The sequence below is a fragment of the Struthio camelus genome, chromosome 21, assembly GCF_040807025.1.
Source record: "Struthio camelus isolate bStrCam1 chromosome 21, bStrCam1.hap1, whole genome shotgun sequence".
NCBI lineage: Eukaryota > Metazoa > Chordata > Aves > Struthioniformes > Struthionidae > Struthio > Struthio camelus.
The window spans coordinates 12,018,059-12,039,632 of NC_090962.1; the positions used below are offsets into that span (position 1 = coordinate 12,018,059).

Consider the following 21,574-nt stretch of genomic DNA (forward strand, 5'->3'; position numbering starts at 1 on the left):
CAGGTCCTCCCCCAGGGTGTAAACTGAGAGTAAATCACTAACATTATTGCTTCAATCAATGTTTGAGCTGATGTAGGTGAAGGTAATTGCATAACCACTGTACTTGTGAAGGTGACTGAAAATTACAGTGAGAGCATCCAATGCACAGAACTGATTCTGTCTTCTTCAAACAAGAGGGAGGGTGGTGAGGCACAATGTACCCTACAGTACACAGTGTACCGCAAACAGCAGATCCCTAAAGGCAGTGCAGTGATATCTAGCATTTTTAACACAAAATTGGGGTGCACAACAGGGAATGGTGAATGAGAAGGTATCTAGGAGTGTATCATTCACTGAATGTTTCCCCTGATGCTCTTTTCCCCACTTTTGCTGTTTCTCTTTTGTTAACTAGGGCCACAGGTATACGCTGAGAGGGTCAGAATTCCATTTACTCTCCCCAATTAGGATTTCTAAATTCAGCACCATGAAATGCTTCAAAATGCAGAGTATAAACCATCCTATTCTACTTCAACCTGTAAAGAGGTCCTGTCTTGTCCTTGAAGATTAAGTGGAACCTCCCATACCTGTGGATTCAATTGCAGGATTGCATTTTTCCATATTAGCTACATGATGCCTTGAAACCAGTAATTTTCAGTTTCCCAAAGAGGCAAAGTATCTTCTCCATAACTAGAAGGGAGGAAAAACAGCACATTGCAGCGGTGCTGGGATGTAGAGGATACCAGCCAGACCCACTTTAAAATGCCATCAACTCTACACAGATCAAACCATTCCTTCAGAGCCTGAACTGCAGCATTTCCTGTGACGTCTAAAGCTGTATGGTGTCTGCCCAGCGTATTTTAAACCAGCTGCTCAGATGTACTGAAAGCAACACAGACACATTAGCAAGCTGAGCTGGCTGGATTGAGAGTGGCCACATTTTGGTGCCTCAGAAGACCACTCCCTGCATCGCAGGGAAAGGCCTGCAGAAGTAGCATTTTCACTATGTTAAACCTTTCTGAGCTTCATACCTTCAGTTATGTGAATCCTCTGGGCATTAAGAGTATACTACTTAAACGCAGACCCAATACTATGTTGTAGGTTTCTGAGCCACCTGTAAGACACTGCCTAAAAGCGCTAGGATGAATCAGGAGGTTATCTGCCAAAAAATTCTTTATCGTGGTTACAGCGATCTGCGTGTCTGGAGAACCACTCACTGATACACACGATTGGAGGGATAAAGCAAAATGGGAGGGGAGGGAAAGGGACAGAAACCAAAAAACACTGCCTAAAGACAGAGATCTGCATCTACCAAGACCATCAAAATCCCTGTTTAAGAGCTTAATGCCCAATGATGTCCTGCATCCATCCGGTCCTTTGGTATTTAACCCACTTAGGAACTTTGGGCTGCCCCACTTGGCACCAGCCTGAATCCTTAAATTCTGCAAATCCTATGAAGATGGAGACAATGTGTTCAGCAACAGTTCTCATGAAGAACAGAGAGAAAGGTGGAACAGCATGATGGAAATTACTGGCAGATGGCAAGATATCCTTGCGACGCTACACAGACAGTTCCCATGTCTCTGCAGATTGCCTCCTGGAGAGCTGATGCCACAAAAAGGTAGATATCATGCATTTAATGGAGTGTGTTGTTTGCAGTTTGACAAATATTATCTGTTACTACAACTTCTTCAAAAGTTACTACAACCTCTTCAAAAGCCATCCAGACTGGGAGAACAGCCATTTGGAGCAAAACATCCACATTAATCTACTTTATCAGCTCCACTTCAGACTGTACTTTCATTCTTAATAATCTTGAGGGTTTGGGCATTTTGATAGTTTAGGATGAATAAAGCTTTTTTTGCACAACTCAGAATCACGTGTCCATTCTACTATTTATCATTCACTCTATTCCTGTCTTCTATGACAGCTGTAGGTGATAATGTTTTGAAAAGAAACTGCTAACTTTGGTTTCTGAGTCAAAAACTGTCTTCTTGAACACAGGATCTTCCCGAGCTCTGAGCGTGAAAATAGTCTCAAACTGCAGCAAGACTCCTCAAGCATGAGCTTATCCTTAAAAATCGTCAACACCCAACTATCAATGAAGCAGATATTCCTTCAAAAGGTATTTTGAATTTGCCTCTTTACTCATAGGAGATTTTTCTAGCCATCTCCCACCAAACTTGTGAGGACCACCTACCCAGAGTCCCTGAATTTGTGGCTCAAGCACGTGCCTTCTGGACCCGTCATCTCTTGCTGGTTCCTGGCTGTGGTGCAGAATTGCACTGTTGCATCCACAGGCTACCTTAGAGGGGTAAGCCCTTATCAGTGCACCCTCTTACAGACAGGTTAAGCCAGTCACTCTCCAGGACAATTTAATTTATCATCAGTAATCTGTCTCCAAGCATGGGATGCGTTGCACCACACCCTGCATTCCTCTCCAGTCCTGCACCCCTGGGACCTAGACAAAGCACTGCATTTGTTTGAAAATTTATTTCAGCCATCACAAAAATGAGATGTGCTTGAATGCAGTCTCATACATTTGCGAACGGGAAATAAAGCCCTTGCCATTTGCAGCCAGCAGCGCCCAGTTTATTGTGAGTTCAGCACAGTAAAATCATCAGTCATCATTTGCAGTCCAACACAGAAGCTTCAGATGCAGACCAGGTCTCTGCTAGCGATGTAATATCGCATTATCAGTGACTTGCCATTTTGGCTGGAATTTAACACAATGTGATGCCGTTCTGGTTGCATTCACTTAACATAAAGGCAACTTTAGAGCTGTCTCCTGTTCTGCAAACACTGCAAGTATCCAAGTCCCTCTGGCAGGCTGAAACCATGAGAATGGATTCTTGGAAAAGCCTTTCTAGTTTCTGACAGAAGGAGCAAAACTAATATTCCCAGGTTTAACTCCAAAGTCTCCAGGAACAACCTTGGCACATGCAGGTTTAACCCACTGAAGCAAGGAGCTCTTCTTTTTCAAGGCCTTGCTTTAGAGACCTGGAAAGTTTTCACAGGAGTCGTCTATCTGCAGAGCACAATCTGTTCCCAAAGGTCTCTGTTTTGGGTGCCTTTCTACGACAAAGCTCACTGGGTGCAGGAAAAGGGATGCACTTAGTTGGTAGCATCTGTTCTCAGTATGATTTTCTCTGTCTCTTCTTAACAGGACGCTTTGCAAGACCTGGTGACTTACTGCCCACACGATATGCTGTTTTTCTTTTTCCTGCCTGCAAGACCAGCTGTTCTGCAAGTTATTAGTTTCTCAGATGCTAACCCCATTTCTAGACAGATGCAAGAGCTCTCATGGCCCCCATACAATCAGCACAGCTGATAGCAGGATGGCAGGAAACCTAAAAAATGGTGTAAGGAAAAGCAGATTACAGAATGAGCTAAAGAGATGTGACCCATCATTTCCACTGCTTAATGCAAGACAGTTCTCCCACAGCACACTAAATATAAATCCCTTGAGAGCAATGTCAAAGCCTCTAGGGTGCCGACTTGCAGCGCTGCGTGTCTTTGCTGATACTACTGGTCACAACACGAACAAAGAGAGGCTCAGAACAAAGGCACTTGAGCTATGCAGACTCTGGGGTTGCCGTATGCTTGGAGAAATACTTCTGGTGAAACTTCCTAGTATGGAGAAAGTCTAACATGCTGGTTCAGTGCCTCTTCTGGTTGTAAAAGTATTTCCAATGCAGCCATAAATCATCCCAAGTATGGCAGATGCGCTCTGGAGCCCTGTCTTAAAATACCTGGCGGCCAGGTCCCCAAGTCTGCTGGGCTGTGCCCCTTCTTTCTTATTTTCTTTTTAATACCTTTCCACCTTTTCAGCTTTTTTTGTTCTTGTCTAGAAAATGCTTCCCCAAATGCCTTGAAAAAAAAAGGAGAAGAGGGGATGTCTTAGGCTAATTGTGTTGCTTTCATAGTATTTCTGCCGACTTTTCCGTGATGTTTATGCAGCTCCTTCATAACGGTGGTTAAATTATAATTCCCACTCACATGAGGAATGAGAATTGCCGATCGGTGTTACAGAATTTACGATCTCCTTTGAAAATCACAGCACATGAAAATATTGTGTATTTTGCTTGGCCTGACCTAATTTCATATTGTTTAAAGTTTGATGTGCAAAAACACAGCCACCGTGTTAGCTATGAAACATTTTGATTCTATTTCCTAACCTTTATGGAGATTTATATTGATACTTTCCAATGAAATACTATGTTTCTAAGGCATATGGGGAACAATAAAGAGTTTCCTTGGAGCTAATTAAGCTAATCATGGCCTCTAGATTAATTTTTCTGTAAGATTTTTACCTTGCATTGCCAAAAAAAAAAAAAATACTGTCTTACAGGGTGATCATCCGACATCAGACTACCTTCAAATCAGCAGCTCTCTCTGCAGAGAACATCTGAGGGTATTTCCCAAAATTAAATGTTCAAAATCATCTCTGGTTTTGGACCGACTCACAAAAAAGTTTCAAATAAAAAACACCATCCTCAAGAGTAGCATTTTGTCCAGTTTTCCTTAACTTATGTATGATGAAGAGTATTTCCCTTTTGCCCTGTAAAAGTTCAGCCCCATACTGCATTCAGGCAAAAACCCTCATTCCCTCCCAGATCTTTTAATGCCTTGATTCCAAATTAAAAGCTAAGGGCTATTGGTAGAAAACATGTTCATTTCATTTTATAGTCAGAATGAGTTAAAATCCTGGAAGCCTGGACCTGGATGCCAGCTATTCATTCTAGTTCCTGCTAATGCTTACCACTTCTCTAAAAAAGAAGAAAAAAAGAGGAGGCCTAAGAAGGTAAGTGAGGAAAAACAGAGAAACCCTGCTCTCCCACCAGTGTAAGCGTGGGGTGCTTCCAGAGAAGTCAACTGAGCTATTCCCAGTTCACATGGGTGTAGCAAGAATAGGAATGTGATTTTTGATCCAAAATGTTTCCTATGTAAAAATAAGACAGAGAGAGATTTTCTTATCTGGGCAGAATGCGAGCTCTGTTAAAACACTCCTGTTTTAACAGGGCTCCAGTCTCTGCACCCAAGCTTTCAGCCCCTGGGGGACACTCAGTGCAGGTGGAGGGGATCAGATAGGAAATTATTTTTACTCTGATGGAGAAGCAATGACACTTAGCTCTGCTTGGGTCTGCTCTCACCTACCTCCTCCCATCAGCTCGCTGCTCCCAGCATAACGCTGCATCTGGGGAGTAAGAAGCGGGGGAGCAAACTGTCCCAGATTGGGACGGGCAGAAGAGACTTTCCCTGGAGCTCTGCTGGAGGAAGAGCTTGTGCAGAGGGAAGAACCAGCTCATGCAAAGGGACTGTGGGGAAGCACCAGCTATGACAGGTGGGTGCAAGGCAAAACTCCACTGTATCTCTTTGAGAAACTCTGGGGATGACCACACTGGTGATCATTTCCATCAGGGCACTAATGCTCCTAAGGTGTTTTGCTGGACCTGAGATGCCCATCTCTTTTACCCAGAAGGCAATGAGACATGCCTCACAACCTGCCCATACTAACAAATCAGAATATGCTTTTCCCCTTCCTGCTTGCAGTGAGGTGCTCTCAGGGTTATCTTCTGTATCCTGATCAGGTCTCTCCTGTGCCTTTTCACCAGGGCTAGGAGTACTCTGAAGCATTCCTGCTATTCAAGAATCACCCCCCAGGGACACGTGTTCTGGAAAAACTATTCTGATCCCTTTCTCCAAAGGAGAACACCTCAGTCCATCCCATGTTTTGAAAACAAAGCAGTTCCCTCTAATCTCCTTTGCCTGCTTGCAGTCATGAAGGTCTAGTAACTCAGAAACAGCATTTCCTGTTGAGAGATGAGCTGTCCATCTCCCTCTCTCAGTAGCAGAAGTCTCCATTCCTGGACCATCTGTGCCTCTCCTTGCTAGGTCACCATCCCTTGGGGCTTTGGATCGCCCGGAAGCATATAGCTCAAAACCCCATCTGTCTGACACCCCCGTGCTCTCCTAGGCTTTCCTGGCCCTATCCTGATCTGCAGAAGCCTAATGCCATCCCTATATGTAAAGGGAACAGGCTGACATCTCCTCTCACTCCATGAGGCGCCAAACTGGCTTGGAGTAGTTAATACTGAGCCGCTGCAGTCCCTGCCACAGCCCTAATTGGATTCACAACATGGAAGGGTCAGTAAGAAGCAAGAGGGAGAAGAATCAAAGCGATAGAAAGAAAGACATTGTATTCTCCCTTCCCAGACAGAGAGGGAGGAGAGGAAGAAGCCCAAAAAGCAGTATCCACAATGACACCAAGCCATTGCCGGCTGGGAGCATTCAAATTGTCAACAGCCCTGTAGAAAAAGGCAGACAAATTCCTGTTTTGTACTTGGGAAGAAGCCAGGTGATGTAATCATCTTATAGGATGATGGTGAAATACTTTCCATTCCAGCAGTAACTCAAGATGTTAAATAGCAGCTACTAAAGTCAAACATTGTTAAATCAGTATGTCAGGATAGCGTCTACCTAAAGAGTTTTTTAGAGAGTTGGCTGATGAACCAGTGGACAGTTAACGTTCACTTTCCACATGCCATGAAGTAGTAGGATGTTCCAGAGATGCAGGAAAAAGCTATTTGTTAAACGAGGCAGTCTTGCCTATTTTAGGACTGCCACTCCAGTGTCCGTACCAGGCAAATTAGGATGTGCCAGCTATGGGACTCAGTCAGTAAAGGATTAATGGAAGGTAGTAGCAGATGTGAAAATCTATGTACATTTATGGAAAACAGATTAAGACAAATTAGCTTTGTATTTTTGTTGATGTAATTACAAGTTTGGTTGGGAGAGGTAACAGTGTTAATGCAAAGCACCCAAACTTCTGTAGAGCATTTCCCTTAGTAACACATGATATTTTATTCAGAAATTAGAGGGTTCATAGACACTGTGGGACATACTCAATGCATTAAAACTTGGCTAGCTGATATTGCTTTGGTCTGAGATCTAAGCAGAGAATTTGCAGTGAACAGATCTGTTTCTACTAGAGCCAATAGATATGGTTCATGGCTCTGGGCTAATAAACATTTTTATCAATGACCCAGAGATACCAAAGTATTCCTAATAAAGTTAGCTGATGACATGGAAGTTGTAATGTGGTAAATACTGAAGAAGATGGGCTACTCACACACAGCAATCTGGATGTCTTGGTAAGCTGGGCACAAGCATGCAATACGCATTTCAGTACAAATACCTGTCAAATCAAACCTGCAAGGAAAAGGATACAGGCCATATGGGTGACCTGCATGCAGCTATGCCGGAAAGGACGTGGGTCACGGCAGACAATCAGCTGAGCAAAAGCACTCAGCGTAAAGTCATTGCCAAAATGGCTAAAGCACATGTGGGACATATAAACAAGGACATCTCAAGGAGGGAAGCAACATCCACTCTGGCACTGAATTGATCACTATGAGAATCACATATGAATCTGTGGGACGGTGGCTCCACCACTAGAAAGGCTAAAGGATTGGCAAGGGCTGGGAAGAGCTAATAATTTCAGCCTGACGGTTTACCAAAGACAGAGCTAAAGGCTCATGGCTTACTCTTAAATAGCCACACAGAAAGCAGAAATGTGATGATGAAGGACTTACTGGACAAAGTTTGACAAGGTCCAAATGTCCAGCACAGTCAGGTAGCAAAAAGGCTTGTGCATTTTACAGAGGACAAGAAACCACTGGAAGAATTTAACAGATAACTCTCCATCTCTGGAAACATTTACATCACAATTGGCTGTATCTGCTCTAGTTCAACCAGGAATGTTTTCTATGAGAATTTAATTACCCCTAGGGCCTTATAATTTATTGGCTGGGTCCAGCATTATCAGTGGAGGCCCAGAACCAAAACAGGCATGGAGCCATAAATAGTCTCTTATCTTCAAAATATCACGAACATACGGAACATGATTATAAGACAGCTAGAACATATCCTTTCCCGGCGCATCAAAAAGACATAGCCTCTCCACACATTCCCCTGAGTGCAGCTAGCACATGTCCTGCCTCCCAAACACAACACAACACAACACAAACATAATACAGCTAGAAGAGATTCCTATTTTTTCACACAACTCTGACATAGAGGAATAGCTCTGAGTCCTGGATACACATTCATATGCACATCACTACCTCTGTGCACCCTGTCCCTATCCACAGCACATAGCAGGGGGGATGCACAACAGATCTGCAGCTTCTCCACTGTCATCACACAACAAAGCCTGTGCTCTCTGTCCACAGGAACTAGTTGTGAGTCTGGGCAACTGCATAACACAGTCACAGCTACATTGGACCTTAAGTATCATGCAAATACATGTAGGGAAGTCCAGCAAGGAGCCCACCTGCAAGTCACATCCCTATCCAAACCTAGCAAGCCGGTCTTTTACAACCCCAAAGAGCAATCCTCTGTGTATTAGTCTGCTATGGAAATGATCTCAAAAGACATGCTTCTCCCTTTAGAATTGGACTTGGAGCTGAGCCAGGCTGGTGGAGTTGGGCTGGGTAAGTATTTGGCTGGGTCAGTGTTGGAGATGGGTCAGTTTTGGAGCTGGGCAGAGTTGCTGGTTGAACTGGATGGGGTCAGAATTGGACTGGGTGGGTGCTGGAGTTGGAGCTGGAGCTGGCTCAGCACCTCCACACTCTACATCTTGGCTCTCTCCCTGGGAGAAGGAAAGCTCAGGAGAAAGGTGACGAAGGCTCCCCTCCTGCCTCCTGCTTATGGTGTGACTCACTGGTGAGCCCCCAGGCCCCCAACAGCAGTGGCCTGGATTCAACTTGAGCTGGAGAAGAAGACAGGTGGCCAACCGAATCCTCTACAGACCACCTTGGTGACCGGCCTCCTCCTCTTCTCAGCATGCCACCAACCTCCCCACCCCACTATTGCTCTAGCTCCTCTCCTCCCCAGAAATGCCTGTGCCCCAAAGGAATGAAGCCATGTGTCCATGGTAGCAAGGGATTGTCACATCGTCCCTTGTTACCACAGCATGACCAGGACTCCCTGTGCTCAGTCCTGCACAATTCCAACAAAGACGAGGCTATCTGCTGTGTATGCAAGTGCAGCAACTACTACTATGATTAGACATGTCGCCAGAAGTCCCCAGAAGCTGGAGGGAAGGTAGAAATGGGGGCATGGCTCAACATGTATCAGCAACCAGCGACTGCTGTCTCCAAGCAGGCAGAGACTATCACAGGCAGCGTTCGATTACAGTTCGGTCTAAATAGAGAGAGCAGGGAGCACAATAGCTCTGCCTCCTCCATCGCAGAGCAGAGCCAGCGAATACGAGAGGCAGAGAGAGAAATGTGCTTAATATGCTGCATGGGAGGGACAGGCCGGGGGGAAAGGGGGGAGGCAGCCCAGACAAAGAACGGGGAGACGGAGAAAAAAGATGAAGGCAGAGAGAAGGCAGAGAGCAGGGGAAGGTGAAGCTGGGAAGCTGGGAGAGCGGGGCTGGGCGTATTGGGATGGGAAGGGAGGCGGTGCAGGGAGGAGTGTGCTCTGAGCCCCTCGCCAACATAACGGAAAGAAGCAGGGAAGCGAGTGCGTCTCGGCGGATGAGCGAAGCAAAGCGGTGCAGCCAGCCAGCCCCTGCAGGGCCCTGCGGGATTGGCGAGCAAGGCCTAGCAAAATGAAAATCTCTTAACCACACAGAATTGTTAACTGCTCCCAAATCCTTTTGTGCTGGAGCTACAAGCTTAGAAGAGCTTAAGCTGTTAGATGCATGAACTTCCTCCATAAATATCCCTTGTGTACACTGCCTTGAGCAGGCTCACACTGTATTAGCCAGATGAAAAGCCCAGCAGAGAAAATGAGCAACTCTTCCCAGGGCCTTGCATCTGAATTGTGGGGCCATCCATTGCTTGGGATGCCCTTTTCCACCAAGATTTGTTAACGGGGCAGCACAGGTGAACAGCATCCCCCATACTCCTTTCCACATCCCATGCAGGCCACTAAGACTTGTGAGAGTATTTCACACCAAAAGCCAGTTCGGATTTGCTTTTGTTTTGCTTTTGGAAAGGGGCCCAGGTTTCCTCCCACCTTTCGAAACACAAGAAAACCTGCCAGCCACATGTATGAGTGAGTTCTCCACAGCAGGCGACTCATACACTGCCTCTGCTGGGATCAGCATGGGGCAAAGACATGACGGGAGCGGGGCAAGGATGAAGGATTGCAGCCCATATGTCCTTCCCAATTTGAGCTGGGGAGGAGAGCCATTTCATTGCCCTACTGAGCTGGGATGAACAGCCCCTCACCCAGGACCCTCTGGGGCTCACTGGGTTGCTGAGAAAGGATGGAGATGCTAAAACTCTCCCACCGTCTCTGCAGGTGTCTCCCTTTGCATTCTCCACTCTGCCCAGGTTTTCCATCTGAGGCCAGTGGGAGAAACCAGAGGAAGCTTCTTGGTCTGTCATGGCCCCCGGAGCCCCGTGCAGCTCCAGCCACGAAGCCCCATGCAGGAATGGCTCCACTTGGCTGTGGCACAGCCCCAGAGCCAGCTGCCCCAAGGAGATGGTGGATTGCAGGCCACTGTGTGATTAATGACGGCAGGGATTGCAGAGCCACACACACACAAGTGCCGGCTGGAGAAACAGCTGCTGACGTACTGGACCTCCCAAAATCCTGCTGCTGCACAAACAAAGAGAAGACCTGGCCTCGCTCCTAGTCATTCCCTTCTTTTCAATCCCCCTCTCCTGCTCACTTTGCTTTCCCTGCTAGCCCAAGCAAGCTAGGCTGCAGAAACCAGGCTCTCTGAAGGAGATCTTGGGTGCCTTGGAGCATGCCAAGCCCCATAGGGCACAGAGACTACCCCTTGGCAGGGCTGGCAGTGGGATCAGGGAGCCTGTTTGCATGAGCAGCACTCTGTGAGACACCGTAGCTGCATCAGAGCAAAGTGTTGTGTAGGGCTGAGCAAAATAAATAAAAAATAAAAATAAAAAACAACAAGCAGAGATGGAAAAGTTTAAATAAATCATTTTGGTCTTCTTATGTTGTTATGAATGCTTCACTTGGGCATCATAAAGTGTCCAGCTTCCCTTTAACAAACACTGGGATTTTCTAGGTTCCCTTTTTGTATTGTGTTACACCAATACTTTTACCCTTAGGTCCTCTAACTGAGAGGAAGGACACTAGAGCAGAGAGACCTGGTTTGTCTCCCTCTCCATCTTAGGCTTTCCCGTCTCGTAGGGAACTAACCCTATACCCTCTGCCTTCAGGGAAGCAGTTGTTCCCATCACCTAGAGGTCCACTCCTGATACAACCCAAGGCTGTTTGCTCTTCCTGTGACCAGTCACAGCTGGAGGATGCTTGAACATCCCTAGCCCAGAGGGAACAGATATATAGTGGCCCAGCAGGGTCAAAGGAATGCTATTAAATGATGTCCCAGCACATCAGGAACTGTAGCCTGATGTGTGAGAAAGCCAGCCACCAGCAGGACGTGCAGTGCCCTCTCCCAGGAGCAGGTGCATAGCACAATGGAGGTCTCCTTCAAGGGCTTCACTTTTGGATCTTTGGCCTCAACAAGTAACTGTTTACCCACTTTTAAATTTTCAAATTTCCCTGTGTCCTCCTCATATTCCACTTTTAGTTGTCTCCAGTAACTCCTACCCCTTTCCAAGATCTTGTACCACAGAACCCTCTAGCTGGGCACTTGGGGGACAGTGAGCGCTCTACGAGAAAGGATATCACCTTCAGATTTTTACAGTCACTGTCGGTGCCTCCAGTCCACCCCTCAACACCAGAGCATCCTGCTGAGCCTAAAGCAGCTGCATGGGCTGGGAGGTGAATGTCCCAAGCCCTGAACGTCCCAAATCACTGCAGCACTGAGCTCTGGCCTGGCCTCCCAAAGGGAAGCCCAGGACCAGCTCTGCCTGCTCAGAGATGGAGATCGGGTCGTTCTGACCACGAGGGCCCTTCTGTAGGCTGTGAGATGCCAGAGAGACCATAACGACTATCCGACCTGCAGCCCCAACCAAACATGGCCTCCCGCTCTCCCGCTTTCGGTGCATCCATTTCTCTACTATCAGCACTCTCCCTATGCTTGCTCGGTGTTACCAAGCCACCCCTTCCCGCAGCAAGGACAGGGGAGACACAGCTCCTTCCTAGTCCATCATTCGAGGCTGAGCCTTCCCTCTACAGTGCTCGCCACTGTATCTATAATTGATCTCAGAGAAACTCCAGCTCTGCTCAGATTGTGCCCATGCTATCAAAACCATAATGCGATTTTCATGCTCAGTGAGGATGAGGAGGAAAGAGTTTGTTCACCATGGTTCACCCTTGCACGGTACAGCCACCAGTGCCCAGGGGACATGCAGCCTTTGGTCCTGTTCTGCAGCTCTTCCATTTCCCTAACTTTCCTATAAGCCCAGCAGCTCCTTTCTCTCTCTCTCCAGGCTCACACTGTGTTTCCTCCCCTTGTGCTGTCTGCGAGACTGGGGAAGGGGAAGACATTGGTTTGGGAGCAGTGATTTCTGGGAAGGTGGCACAGGCAAGCTCGGAACACATCCACCAAGCACATTGCCAAACACATCATTTTGCTGCCTTTCTCCTCACCCATCCCTGGAGCACGTGACCCAGTTTCTGACAAAAGCAAGGCGCTCTGCCTTGGAAAGGCGTGGTGAACGTCCCAGACCCAGTTCTGGACCCCTTCCCCTTTCCACGAGGTGAGGAAGTGGTGACAGGGGAAGCCACTTCAACCTGAGCCCTCAAAACCTAGCCTGCAAAATGTAAGAAACTGGCACTGCTTCAGCCAGGAGGTCAACCCCAGCTCAGCTTGGGCAGTATTGCACCAACCCCTACCTGCACAGAGATAACCATGGAGATTGGGGATAAATTAAGTGCCGGCAGGCCTGAGAGTAGGATGTAATAGCCAGGATTGTGAATGATATTTCCCCTTCTACCCAGGCCTGAGCCACCTGCAGATCCTCTCACTTGCCCAGGGAATGCTGTGTCTGTAGCACCGCGCTGCACTATGGCACTCAGCTGAGCCACGATGAAGAAACAGGCACTTCCAGAGATGCTACTTACATTTACCTTAGAACAGGAGACCTGTGGCTACAGAGGGAGCTCAGAGGCCTGGTTCGGAGGTATCCAGTTTGGAGAGGCAAACCTGACCCTCAACATCCCATGTCAATGTCCCGTCCCACCAGGATGCTTGCCTTCCTGGCTCCTGGACCGGTTGGGTCTCACTAGATAATGCTGCAGCCAACTTGTTCCCTTGTACTACAAGATCTCTGGGTGCCAGGAACCCTGCTTCTCTCATCCCTAAGAAATTCAGCCATGTGCTAAGTTGCAGGTCATAAACAAAAGCAAAAACAGTTCCTGCTGCAGTTCCACATCCCTGTTTCTGTGCAACTAAATAGGAATTTCCATCTGTTTTCCAGATTCAAAGCATTTTCTCCTGCTCCCTTTGCTATCTCAGCCAATACTGGCACAGCCTCTGTTCAGTATTCTGGGAGATGATTGCAGATCAGAAGCACAACTCAGCGGCATAAACCACTGTATGTGCGTCCCTCCATGGCCTGGAGAGCATGAAAGGTACCACTGAAGAGCCTGCACCCCTGCACTCAAAAACGGTGGTTCAGAGGACCCAGAGACAAAAAAGAGCCTCTGCAATGAATGGACAGGCCTGGCCACAACCTCCTGAGGCAGGAAAGAGGTGCAGAGGAAGGTCATAGAGGAAGCGAGTATCTGCACACACACCAGAGCTGTGTACAGCTCTGCCCATCCGTTCATCCCATGTGCTCCCAGCGCTTTGTCCAGGACTGCTCTCCCTCTTGTTCCATCCCTGCCTCAGGAGGTCAATCCTAGGTTGATTATGCAGATTAAAACTACAAATCCTAATTATCCACATGGAGCAGAGCCCACAGAGCCCAGGCCCTGGTCCAACTTGCCTCTCATGTCAGGAAGCAGGGCCACAGCCTCTTCCTCCAAACGCCGGTCCCCGAGAGCTGGTGAAGGCACTGCTGCCTCCCAGGCAGGTGCCGGGAATCGCTGAGGCAGCGATGACACAGGAAGCTGCCCAGGGAGCAGCCAAAGGATACCGGGGCCAACACGCTATCCTGTCACCCCAGAGGCAGGGCACAGCTACCAGGCAGGTTAGGGCCCACTGCATGTGACAAAGAGCTCCTCAGCCCCCCCACCACGAGACCGTCTGAGCACTAGCACAGGACTGTCTTCCACAGCAATGAGATAAGCCCACAAAGCAAAAAGGAAGATAAATAGTTACCTCTGCAGACGGTCCCATTCTCCACTGATTCATAACCTGCCCTGCACATACAGCGGCCAATAGGCACTAGCCACTCGCCATCCCCATTGCAGTACAGCTTGATGGGCACATCCACTTCCTCTGCATTGGTGATGCACGTCCCTCGCGCCGCCACCAGCGAAGTGCTCTCCGCTCCTGAGAGGGTCTCTTGGAAAACAGCCCCATTTTGGATCACGCGGGGACACTTGCGGTAGAAGACACGGACCGCAATCAAGGACATGCAGCCTCCATAGTCCTGGAAGGCCAGGTAGAAACCATTCTTAGAGACAGGCCCAAAGCTGCGCACCTCAGTGTTGATCTTCATCACCCGGCCACCTAGGTCCACCTGCGAGAAGCTCTCATCGGCAGCAATCGTGTCTACCTTCATCCAAGGATTCTCCATCCAGTTGGGAAAAGTCTTGGTGGCCGAGTCAAAGTCTGACTCATAGTAGTAGAGATTAAAAGTCTCCTTACATGAGCCTGGAACATTAGGGATACTGCTGCAGTCCCGAACAGAAAATTTCATCTCCACATGGATGCGGTGGGCACCCCGCCTCCGGATGTACTTGGTCCGGAGCCAGTTGTTCTGGCTGGATTCAAAGACGTTGCACACCTGGTAGGTGCGAATTGTGTTCATGTTCTCGTCATATCCACTCACCTCTTCCCACTGCAGACAGGACACAAAAAGTCACTGGGCTGCATTGAATTGACATTCACAGGATTAAGTGAAAGCTAGGTCCCCATCCACTCTGCTGCTTCCCAACCCTGTTGTGTGCCAAGTGGGCAAGTTGAATTAGTACAAACTGTGCCACGTCATGTCCACACAGGCACATAGCACAGATTCAGCCCCACCAGTACTCAAAACCTTGCTCTAACGCTGCATACCCCTCCAAATGCCCCATAACTATGTGGTTCCATCCTGATCCTGCAAGGTTTGACCCACATTGCATGCCAGACAGGCTCAGCCCAGTAAGGCCAGTGTGAGCCAGGTCCTAGGCAGACCTCAGGACTGTCTCACTGTCAGCAGTTTTCTGCCAAGCACCATACCTGCTGCCCAAAAGGATGGTGAAACCAGTGCCACAGCACAGCCCCCTCTGCATGTGGCACTGGTAGGGCAGGGCATGGCAGGGCCATGCATTTCATCTGCAGGCAGTAATGTCTTTAGCAGAGGCTCTCACCAGTAGGCTACACTGAACTGCTGAGGCCTCTTAACTGCAGAGCCTCGTAGTAAAGTAACACGATGCCTTTAGCAGATGTATTCCCACCGGTGCCACTATGGTTACAAATGTGGCAGACAGAACCTGCTTTCTCAGGAGTTCATAACATGACTGTAAAACCTCCTTCTAGGCTGGAGCTTGAATATTAGTGCAAGGTGCAGACTACCGGCGTGCCAGCAAAACCCCTCTCCAGACAGCGATAGGACAGGAGCAGGGCAGCTCCTTGCAGCAAAAAACCCAGCAGGAGAGGGGCGCTGAAAGGAGGAGCCAGGAGCTCTTTGGACCCCCATCCTGCCACATTAGCTGGCAGAGAGAAGCAGCGCCCATGTGAAAGGATAATCTGTGCGGGGAGGATCTCTGCTCTCCACGGAGAACCCACCTGCTCATTTCACAGCAGACATGGGACAGGCTGACGGGCATTGCGGGTTTGCTGCTTTTTTAACGTGAACATGAAAATGTGGCCACCAACGAGCTCTGGTTCACTTCCCTCCCATAACCCAATGAAATACCTCAGCCTCAGAACACTTTTCGTGGCCCTTCCCTTTCCCAAATCAACTGAGCAGGTCTTATCCTTTTGTCCTGGACCTATTTCATGCCAGTTGTGACCCTGACCACTGTGCACCCATATTTCAGAGACTTTAAAGGCAGTGCTGCTGGCAAAACTGCACTAAGACACACATGACTAGCCAACAGTGACCTTTCCTCCTGACCGCCAGGAGGTCAGGTTTAAGGGAGTTATTCCCATCGAATACCCAGAGAGGCTACACTGGGCTAGATCCCTCTGGTAGCCCTCATCCTTGCTCCTACATGGACTGATTTGTTTTGGGCTCTCTCCTGCAGGTGTGATACAGGAAACGGCCCCAGGTATGGGCAAGTCCTTTGGCAGGAGTGACAGCCGTCTTAAAGTGGACCTAGGGCACTGTGTGGGGCACCACAGTAAATCCCTTCTGGCTAGATAGCTCAGGGCTGGAATATTTCCCCTGCTAATAACTTCGGCTTTTCCCTTGGGAAGCTCAGCCCAGCTCCATCCTGGGACTCTGGAAGGGCTCTCTGTAGAGCTCTGGGCTGCTGCAACATCTCCCATAACTGTCCCATCTCCAGACTGGTCCTGCCTAGCTCCCTGCCCTTTCTTCAGCTGTATTTCCCAAACCTTTCAGTGTTTATTGCTGCCTTCATCTTTTCATTCCTTTGCAGGATGGGGAGATTTCAGGGCAGGCCAGAGCCGGCCAATACCCACAGGGCTCTAGCAAGTCTCCTGTGGTTGAGGATCACTCACCAAACTGTGTGGCCGGGCCTCCTGGGGCAGCTTGCACTGCAGATAGGTCTCCCAGGGAAGGGCGAGGGAGGATTCGCTCTCTTTGTCTCAAGCTTGGCAAAGCGTTGCCTCAGTTAGGCGTATGAAGGATCCTAGTGATCCTGAGACAAGGAGAGCAAACATGCAGGATTCCCCTGTCACGTGACCCGTTGCCCTTTCCTCCATCCCCAGCTCCCAGAGTTCGGGGGTGGAGAGAGGAGCGAGGAGAAATCTGTGAAAGCTTAAGGAAATCTCCCTTAAAAGGAACTGCCAGGCCATATGGCAAAGAAATCATAGTACAGTAGGACTAGCAGGTTACGCATCAGGCAAGGGCAGGGCTGGAGCCTGCAACGCAGCCACCAGCGTCATTCATTTGTGGTGAGCACAGATGGGAAAGGGCATTTACTGGGAGGAGAATCTTTCATCCACCTCAGCCTTTGCAGGAAAGCAGAGCATCTCCCCACACTGACCGCTCTCCACCCACAACACCCCATGGGCAAGGCAGGAAATTGGATTCCTGAGCAACAGCTGCCAGCAGCGAGGCTTCACAGAGGTACCCAAGAAGCAGCTGCCTGTGAGGAGCAGGGCAGAGAACTGACCCCCTTGTGACACCAACGAGAGAAACGTTCCACTCTGCACAGTGTGAATGGAAGGGATTTGGGGCCAGTTAGCATGTGACGCAGTCCCAGCCAGCTGGAATGGCTTTTTTATAAACTTATTCACAAACCTGCTCAAGTGGAAGCCAAGCTGTTTCCCATGGACATGAAGTCTGATGTGCAGAGCAGAACCCTGCCCTTGAGGTGGGTCTGCAATACTCAGGACAGGACAGCAGACCAGAGCAAGAGCCAACGCTTCCAGTGCTCTGAGCCAGCATCAATGCCAGGTCTGAGGTCTGTAGCGAAAACCCTTCACAAGCAGAGCCTTAGCTGCATTCCCCAGCCCTTCAGCCTGCAAACAGCCTCACAAGGGCATTCACTACTGCAGAGGGAGACTCATGAGATGAGAGACAGATTGTTCTTTGCACATCAAGGCTAAGAACCAAGCAGAAGGCTGTCAGGGAAGATCCCCAAACAGCTCCAACCATTTCTGATTGGCAGTGGCCGCAAATCTGCTACTGTCGCTGGCGTAGAAGGAGAATATCCTTTGAAAACGCAGCAGGGGGTGTTTGCTTTATTCTGCAGAAAGAAATTTGGTGCGGTGGTGGAAAACTGTAAGAAGAATCTCCCCAGATTTTAGGACACTGATTGGGAGGGAAGGGAATAATCAAGGACAAAACATGGGCAAACAACTGTTCTCCCTGCCCTGTCTCCAACACGGCTTTTTCTTGCCTGTACCAATCCTGACACCAGCAGCTCCCCCACTCCAAAACAGCATGTTAGCCACCAAGATCCAGGGATGCCCAGTACCTGTCCCGTCCCCTATCCACTCCCGCAAGGCCTCAATGGGAAGAGCTCAAGACACAATTCTGAAGTGCTCAGCCTCGGTCAGGTAAGAGGAGCATGTGGTGGAAGGAGAGTCTCCAGCACGATGCAGGGTATGAGCACGGTGTACACGATGTCCCCCTTTCCAGACACGGGGATTACGAGCATCTTCTGCTGGCCGCAGGACTGGGAAGGTGCTGTGCAAGAGATGCTCTTGCTGAAAATACTGCTCCTGTGCTGGGCTTTCCAACCGGGCTCTTCCCCGCATCGTTGCCACAGGGGACGGGGGAGCTGGGGACATGCCCCGGGGCCAGGATGCTCGCTCAGGAAGCCTGGCCCCAGAGGGCGAGCATCCAGCAGTCCCCTGCAGCAGTGTCCAGGGGGCTGCCAGGAGAGGGCTGGTTCAGAGCTGCTGGCACCGCCGGCTGAGCTAATCCCTCCAACGCCCCACTCCAAAGCTCCCTTTTCTCAGCTGGGAGAGAAAGTCACCCCCGTGCCTCAGCCCCTGCGCTTCCTCAGCGCTTAATTAGAAGCCTCTCCCTTTCTCCTCGCTCTCTAATTAACATGCCGGGAACTCAAAAGAAGGAGGCAGCACAATAATACGGAGAGACGGCTTCCAGCAGGCCCAGGCCTCATTACCGTGGGGCTGGGGGAGCCGGGAGCAAGGCTTGCTTTACATATGGAAAAACCGCAAACAAGAAAGGCTGGGCAAGGAGAGAAAAAGACTTGACCTCTGCTCTTGCCTATTGTGCGCCCATCATTTCCCTTTGGCAGGCCGGTCCATGGGCCTGGCGGAGCGGCCCAGCCTTTGCGAGCTCCCATGCTAATAGGCGAGCGCAAGCCTTTATCATGATGATGGGGGGACTGGTGCCGGGAGCTTCGGCACCCGAGCACTGGCAGGTCGGCTGGCCCGGCGCGGGGCTGGTCAGGGCACAGAGGGGAAACCTCTCTCGCAGAGTTTAATCTCCTTGATGGAGGCTTTTCTCAAGGGTTTCTTTTCTTCTGCCAACCCAGCTCATGAGGCTGTGTCCGGAGAGCACTGGCGAGGGGCCAGGCGCCACCAGGGAGGAGGCTCGCCTGTCAACCCCGCGGTGTGAAGCGCAAAGAAACATCTTCATTTGGCCCCCACCGAGGGTGGGCGGCAGGTCTAGGGCAGCGTAGCGGCATGGGAAGGCTGACCGCGGGGAAGTTTTCATGGGTCAGATGCACAGGGCAAAGCAGGGAATGGGCAGCAGTCCACCCTTCCACCACACCAGACCAGCCAGTCCTCTGGCTCCGTTGCAGACATGGCCCTCAGGAAAGCAAAAAAAAAAAAAAAAAAAAAAAAAAAAATCCAGGGCAATGTGGGCTCCATGCACTGGCAGGGTACAGGAACATAGAAGAGGAGAGGCTGCTGTCAGGGTGGCAGGCTGAGCCAACCGCTCCGTGCATGAAGATCAGAAACATCTCCAAGCTGGCCTTTGGCTTTGGCCAAGTTCACTTAGGCCATGTGAGCTGGAAGGCTAGCACGACGCTGAATTACACTTATGCAATGCCCCAACCCAAGCTGCAGAGGCACTTCCCTAGCTTCACCCGTGCCACCTAGAAAATCAGTGCTGGCCTATGCCCTGAGCAGGTGGCAGAGGGGGAACATGTCTGGAAAGGACTTCTGGCATGGTGGCTCTGAGCTGCTCCTCGCTGCTGCACTCTGAGATGCTCTGAACCACATAGATGCCCCACACAAATTACATGGGACACAGAAGTGGCTGAGCTCTCTCTGCTTTGTTTTGTGAGTGAGAGGACGCAGACACAGAGCATCCTGTCCAATCTCTTGTTTAAAGGAGCTTGTTCTGAGCGGGATGTGGCTCGGAGGAATCCCTGTCCTAGTGAAGCAGTGGGACAGTCAACGGTGAGCTAGGAAATGTCACCCATGGAATCATAGGCAGCCTGGCTGGGTGCGCATTACTCCAGGGCCACACTGTAGACACAACCTTTGTGAGTCATTTCAGCCACTTAATCAAGTGGCTGCTGTCTCTGCAACCTTGAAGGCCAACGCTCTGACCCTTTTCTGCAATAGGTGATGGGCAATGGGATAACAAGTGAGACGCTAGGGACAAACAACAGTGGTCTTTGCATTTCATTCTTTCCTCTCCCTGATTTTTAACTGACTGTGGACCAGTCTTAAAGAGAATTACACTGGCCTGACACTGTCAGGTGAGAATTACAGTGCTCTAACACTGGGGTATTTTTTGGACGTCACCTCCTAGAAAATTACTGGAAACCTCCATTGTCATATTTTGGTGTGCTCTTCCCATCATCCCTTTTCATGTGGCCAAAGCACTTTGGATGAATTTTGTTGAGAGATGATAGGCCACTGGCCACCAATATGGCTCCCGGCTCCCACAAAGCCATTAGATAACTCACCCCTGAGGGAGGATGTACCGTCCAGCCCAGCTCTGCCGTTGCTGTTGTAGAGTCCATCAAGGTCTCTGCAAGAAGAAAGCAAAACAAGAAGTCAAGACGGCAATCTGGGCAATGGTCTCTGTTAGGTTTTGCCCAATGGCAAAGTCTGTGAGGGTGCAGCACCCAGCCACAACCAGCCCAGATGTTGCCTGCTTAGTGCTCAAATAGGTGCAGTGAGTGAGAGGCCAGGAAGAACTGTAGTAGCTTGCATGCTCCTTCCTGTGACCCTGTTGGGACACAGGCACGGCTAGCTCAGGAGCACCAAATCGGTCCGCAGCAGACACAGGTCGCTGTCAGACTCGGTGACGCCTTGGAGCCCAGGCTTGGCCGGGGAGGAGCCTGGCATCCATCCCTCCGCCACATTTGCTTCCTCCATGTTCTCTGCTTAGCGGGAACCGGCCCCATTTCCTGCAATACATGGGCTGGAACGTGCTCTTCTGAGCACCAGCCCAGCTGGAGTTTCCTCTTTAAAAACCAAAATCAGAATATCATGGCTTGGGAGAAGTTCTGCAATTGTAGATGAGGAGCCCCGGCCTAGACAGGGTGTCTGCATTACCCTCTAGCTACAGAGCTGCCAACATCTGTGGGACATTTTTTTCCAGCACTTTGTATAGTAGGCAAAATCCTCAGCAATGCTGTAGCACACAGGAAGGAATAGCAGTTTAAGGACTTACAGTACTTAATAATTAAACTAACATTAATCTGATTTTCTTGGCGATTTGGGATGAAATAGGTCAGATGCTGCTATGGCCAACCAGCACCAAGCAAAGAGGAAGGTTTCCTAAGCCATGCAGGCAGTAATGCCTTTAGAGAGCGCTTTTTGTCCTTCCTACAGCTCCTCACACTTCCAAGACTCAGGCTGAATTTTTTCATCTCAAACAGCTATTGGTTTGCATAATCACACCAGGCTGATGGCAGGAGAAGGGCCACTCAGGTTCTGGTCTGTTAATACTTCAGCTAATGTGTTTAGGTGTCCCCCAGCCAAGGCTGG

At 49.5% G+C, this 21,574-nt stretch overlaps 1 protein-coding gene across 4 annotated transcripts in view; it reads right to left on the reverse strand.

The window, feature by feature from the left end:
* Positions 1–21,574, reverse strand: part of EPHB2 (EPH receptor B2) — a 150,436-nt gene that overhangs the window by 83,153 nt on the left and 45,709 nt on the right. For all 4 annotated transcript variants that reach the window (XM_068915806.1, XM_068915807.1, XM_068915808.1 and 1 more), the window contains exons 2-3: positions 20,545–20,609; positions 14,192–14,876 (exon numbers count right to left, since the gene is read on the reverse strand). In XM_068915806.1, coding sequence (XP_068771907.1) covers positions 14,192–14,876; positions 20,545–20,609 — 750 coding nt within the window. The remainder of the gene's footprint in view (positions 1–14,191; positions 14,877–20,544; positions 20,610–21,574) is intronic.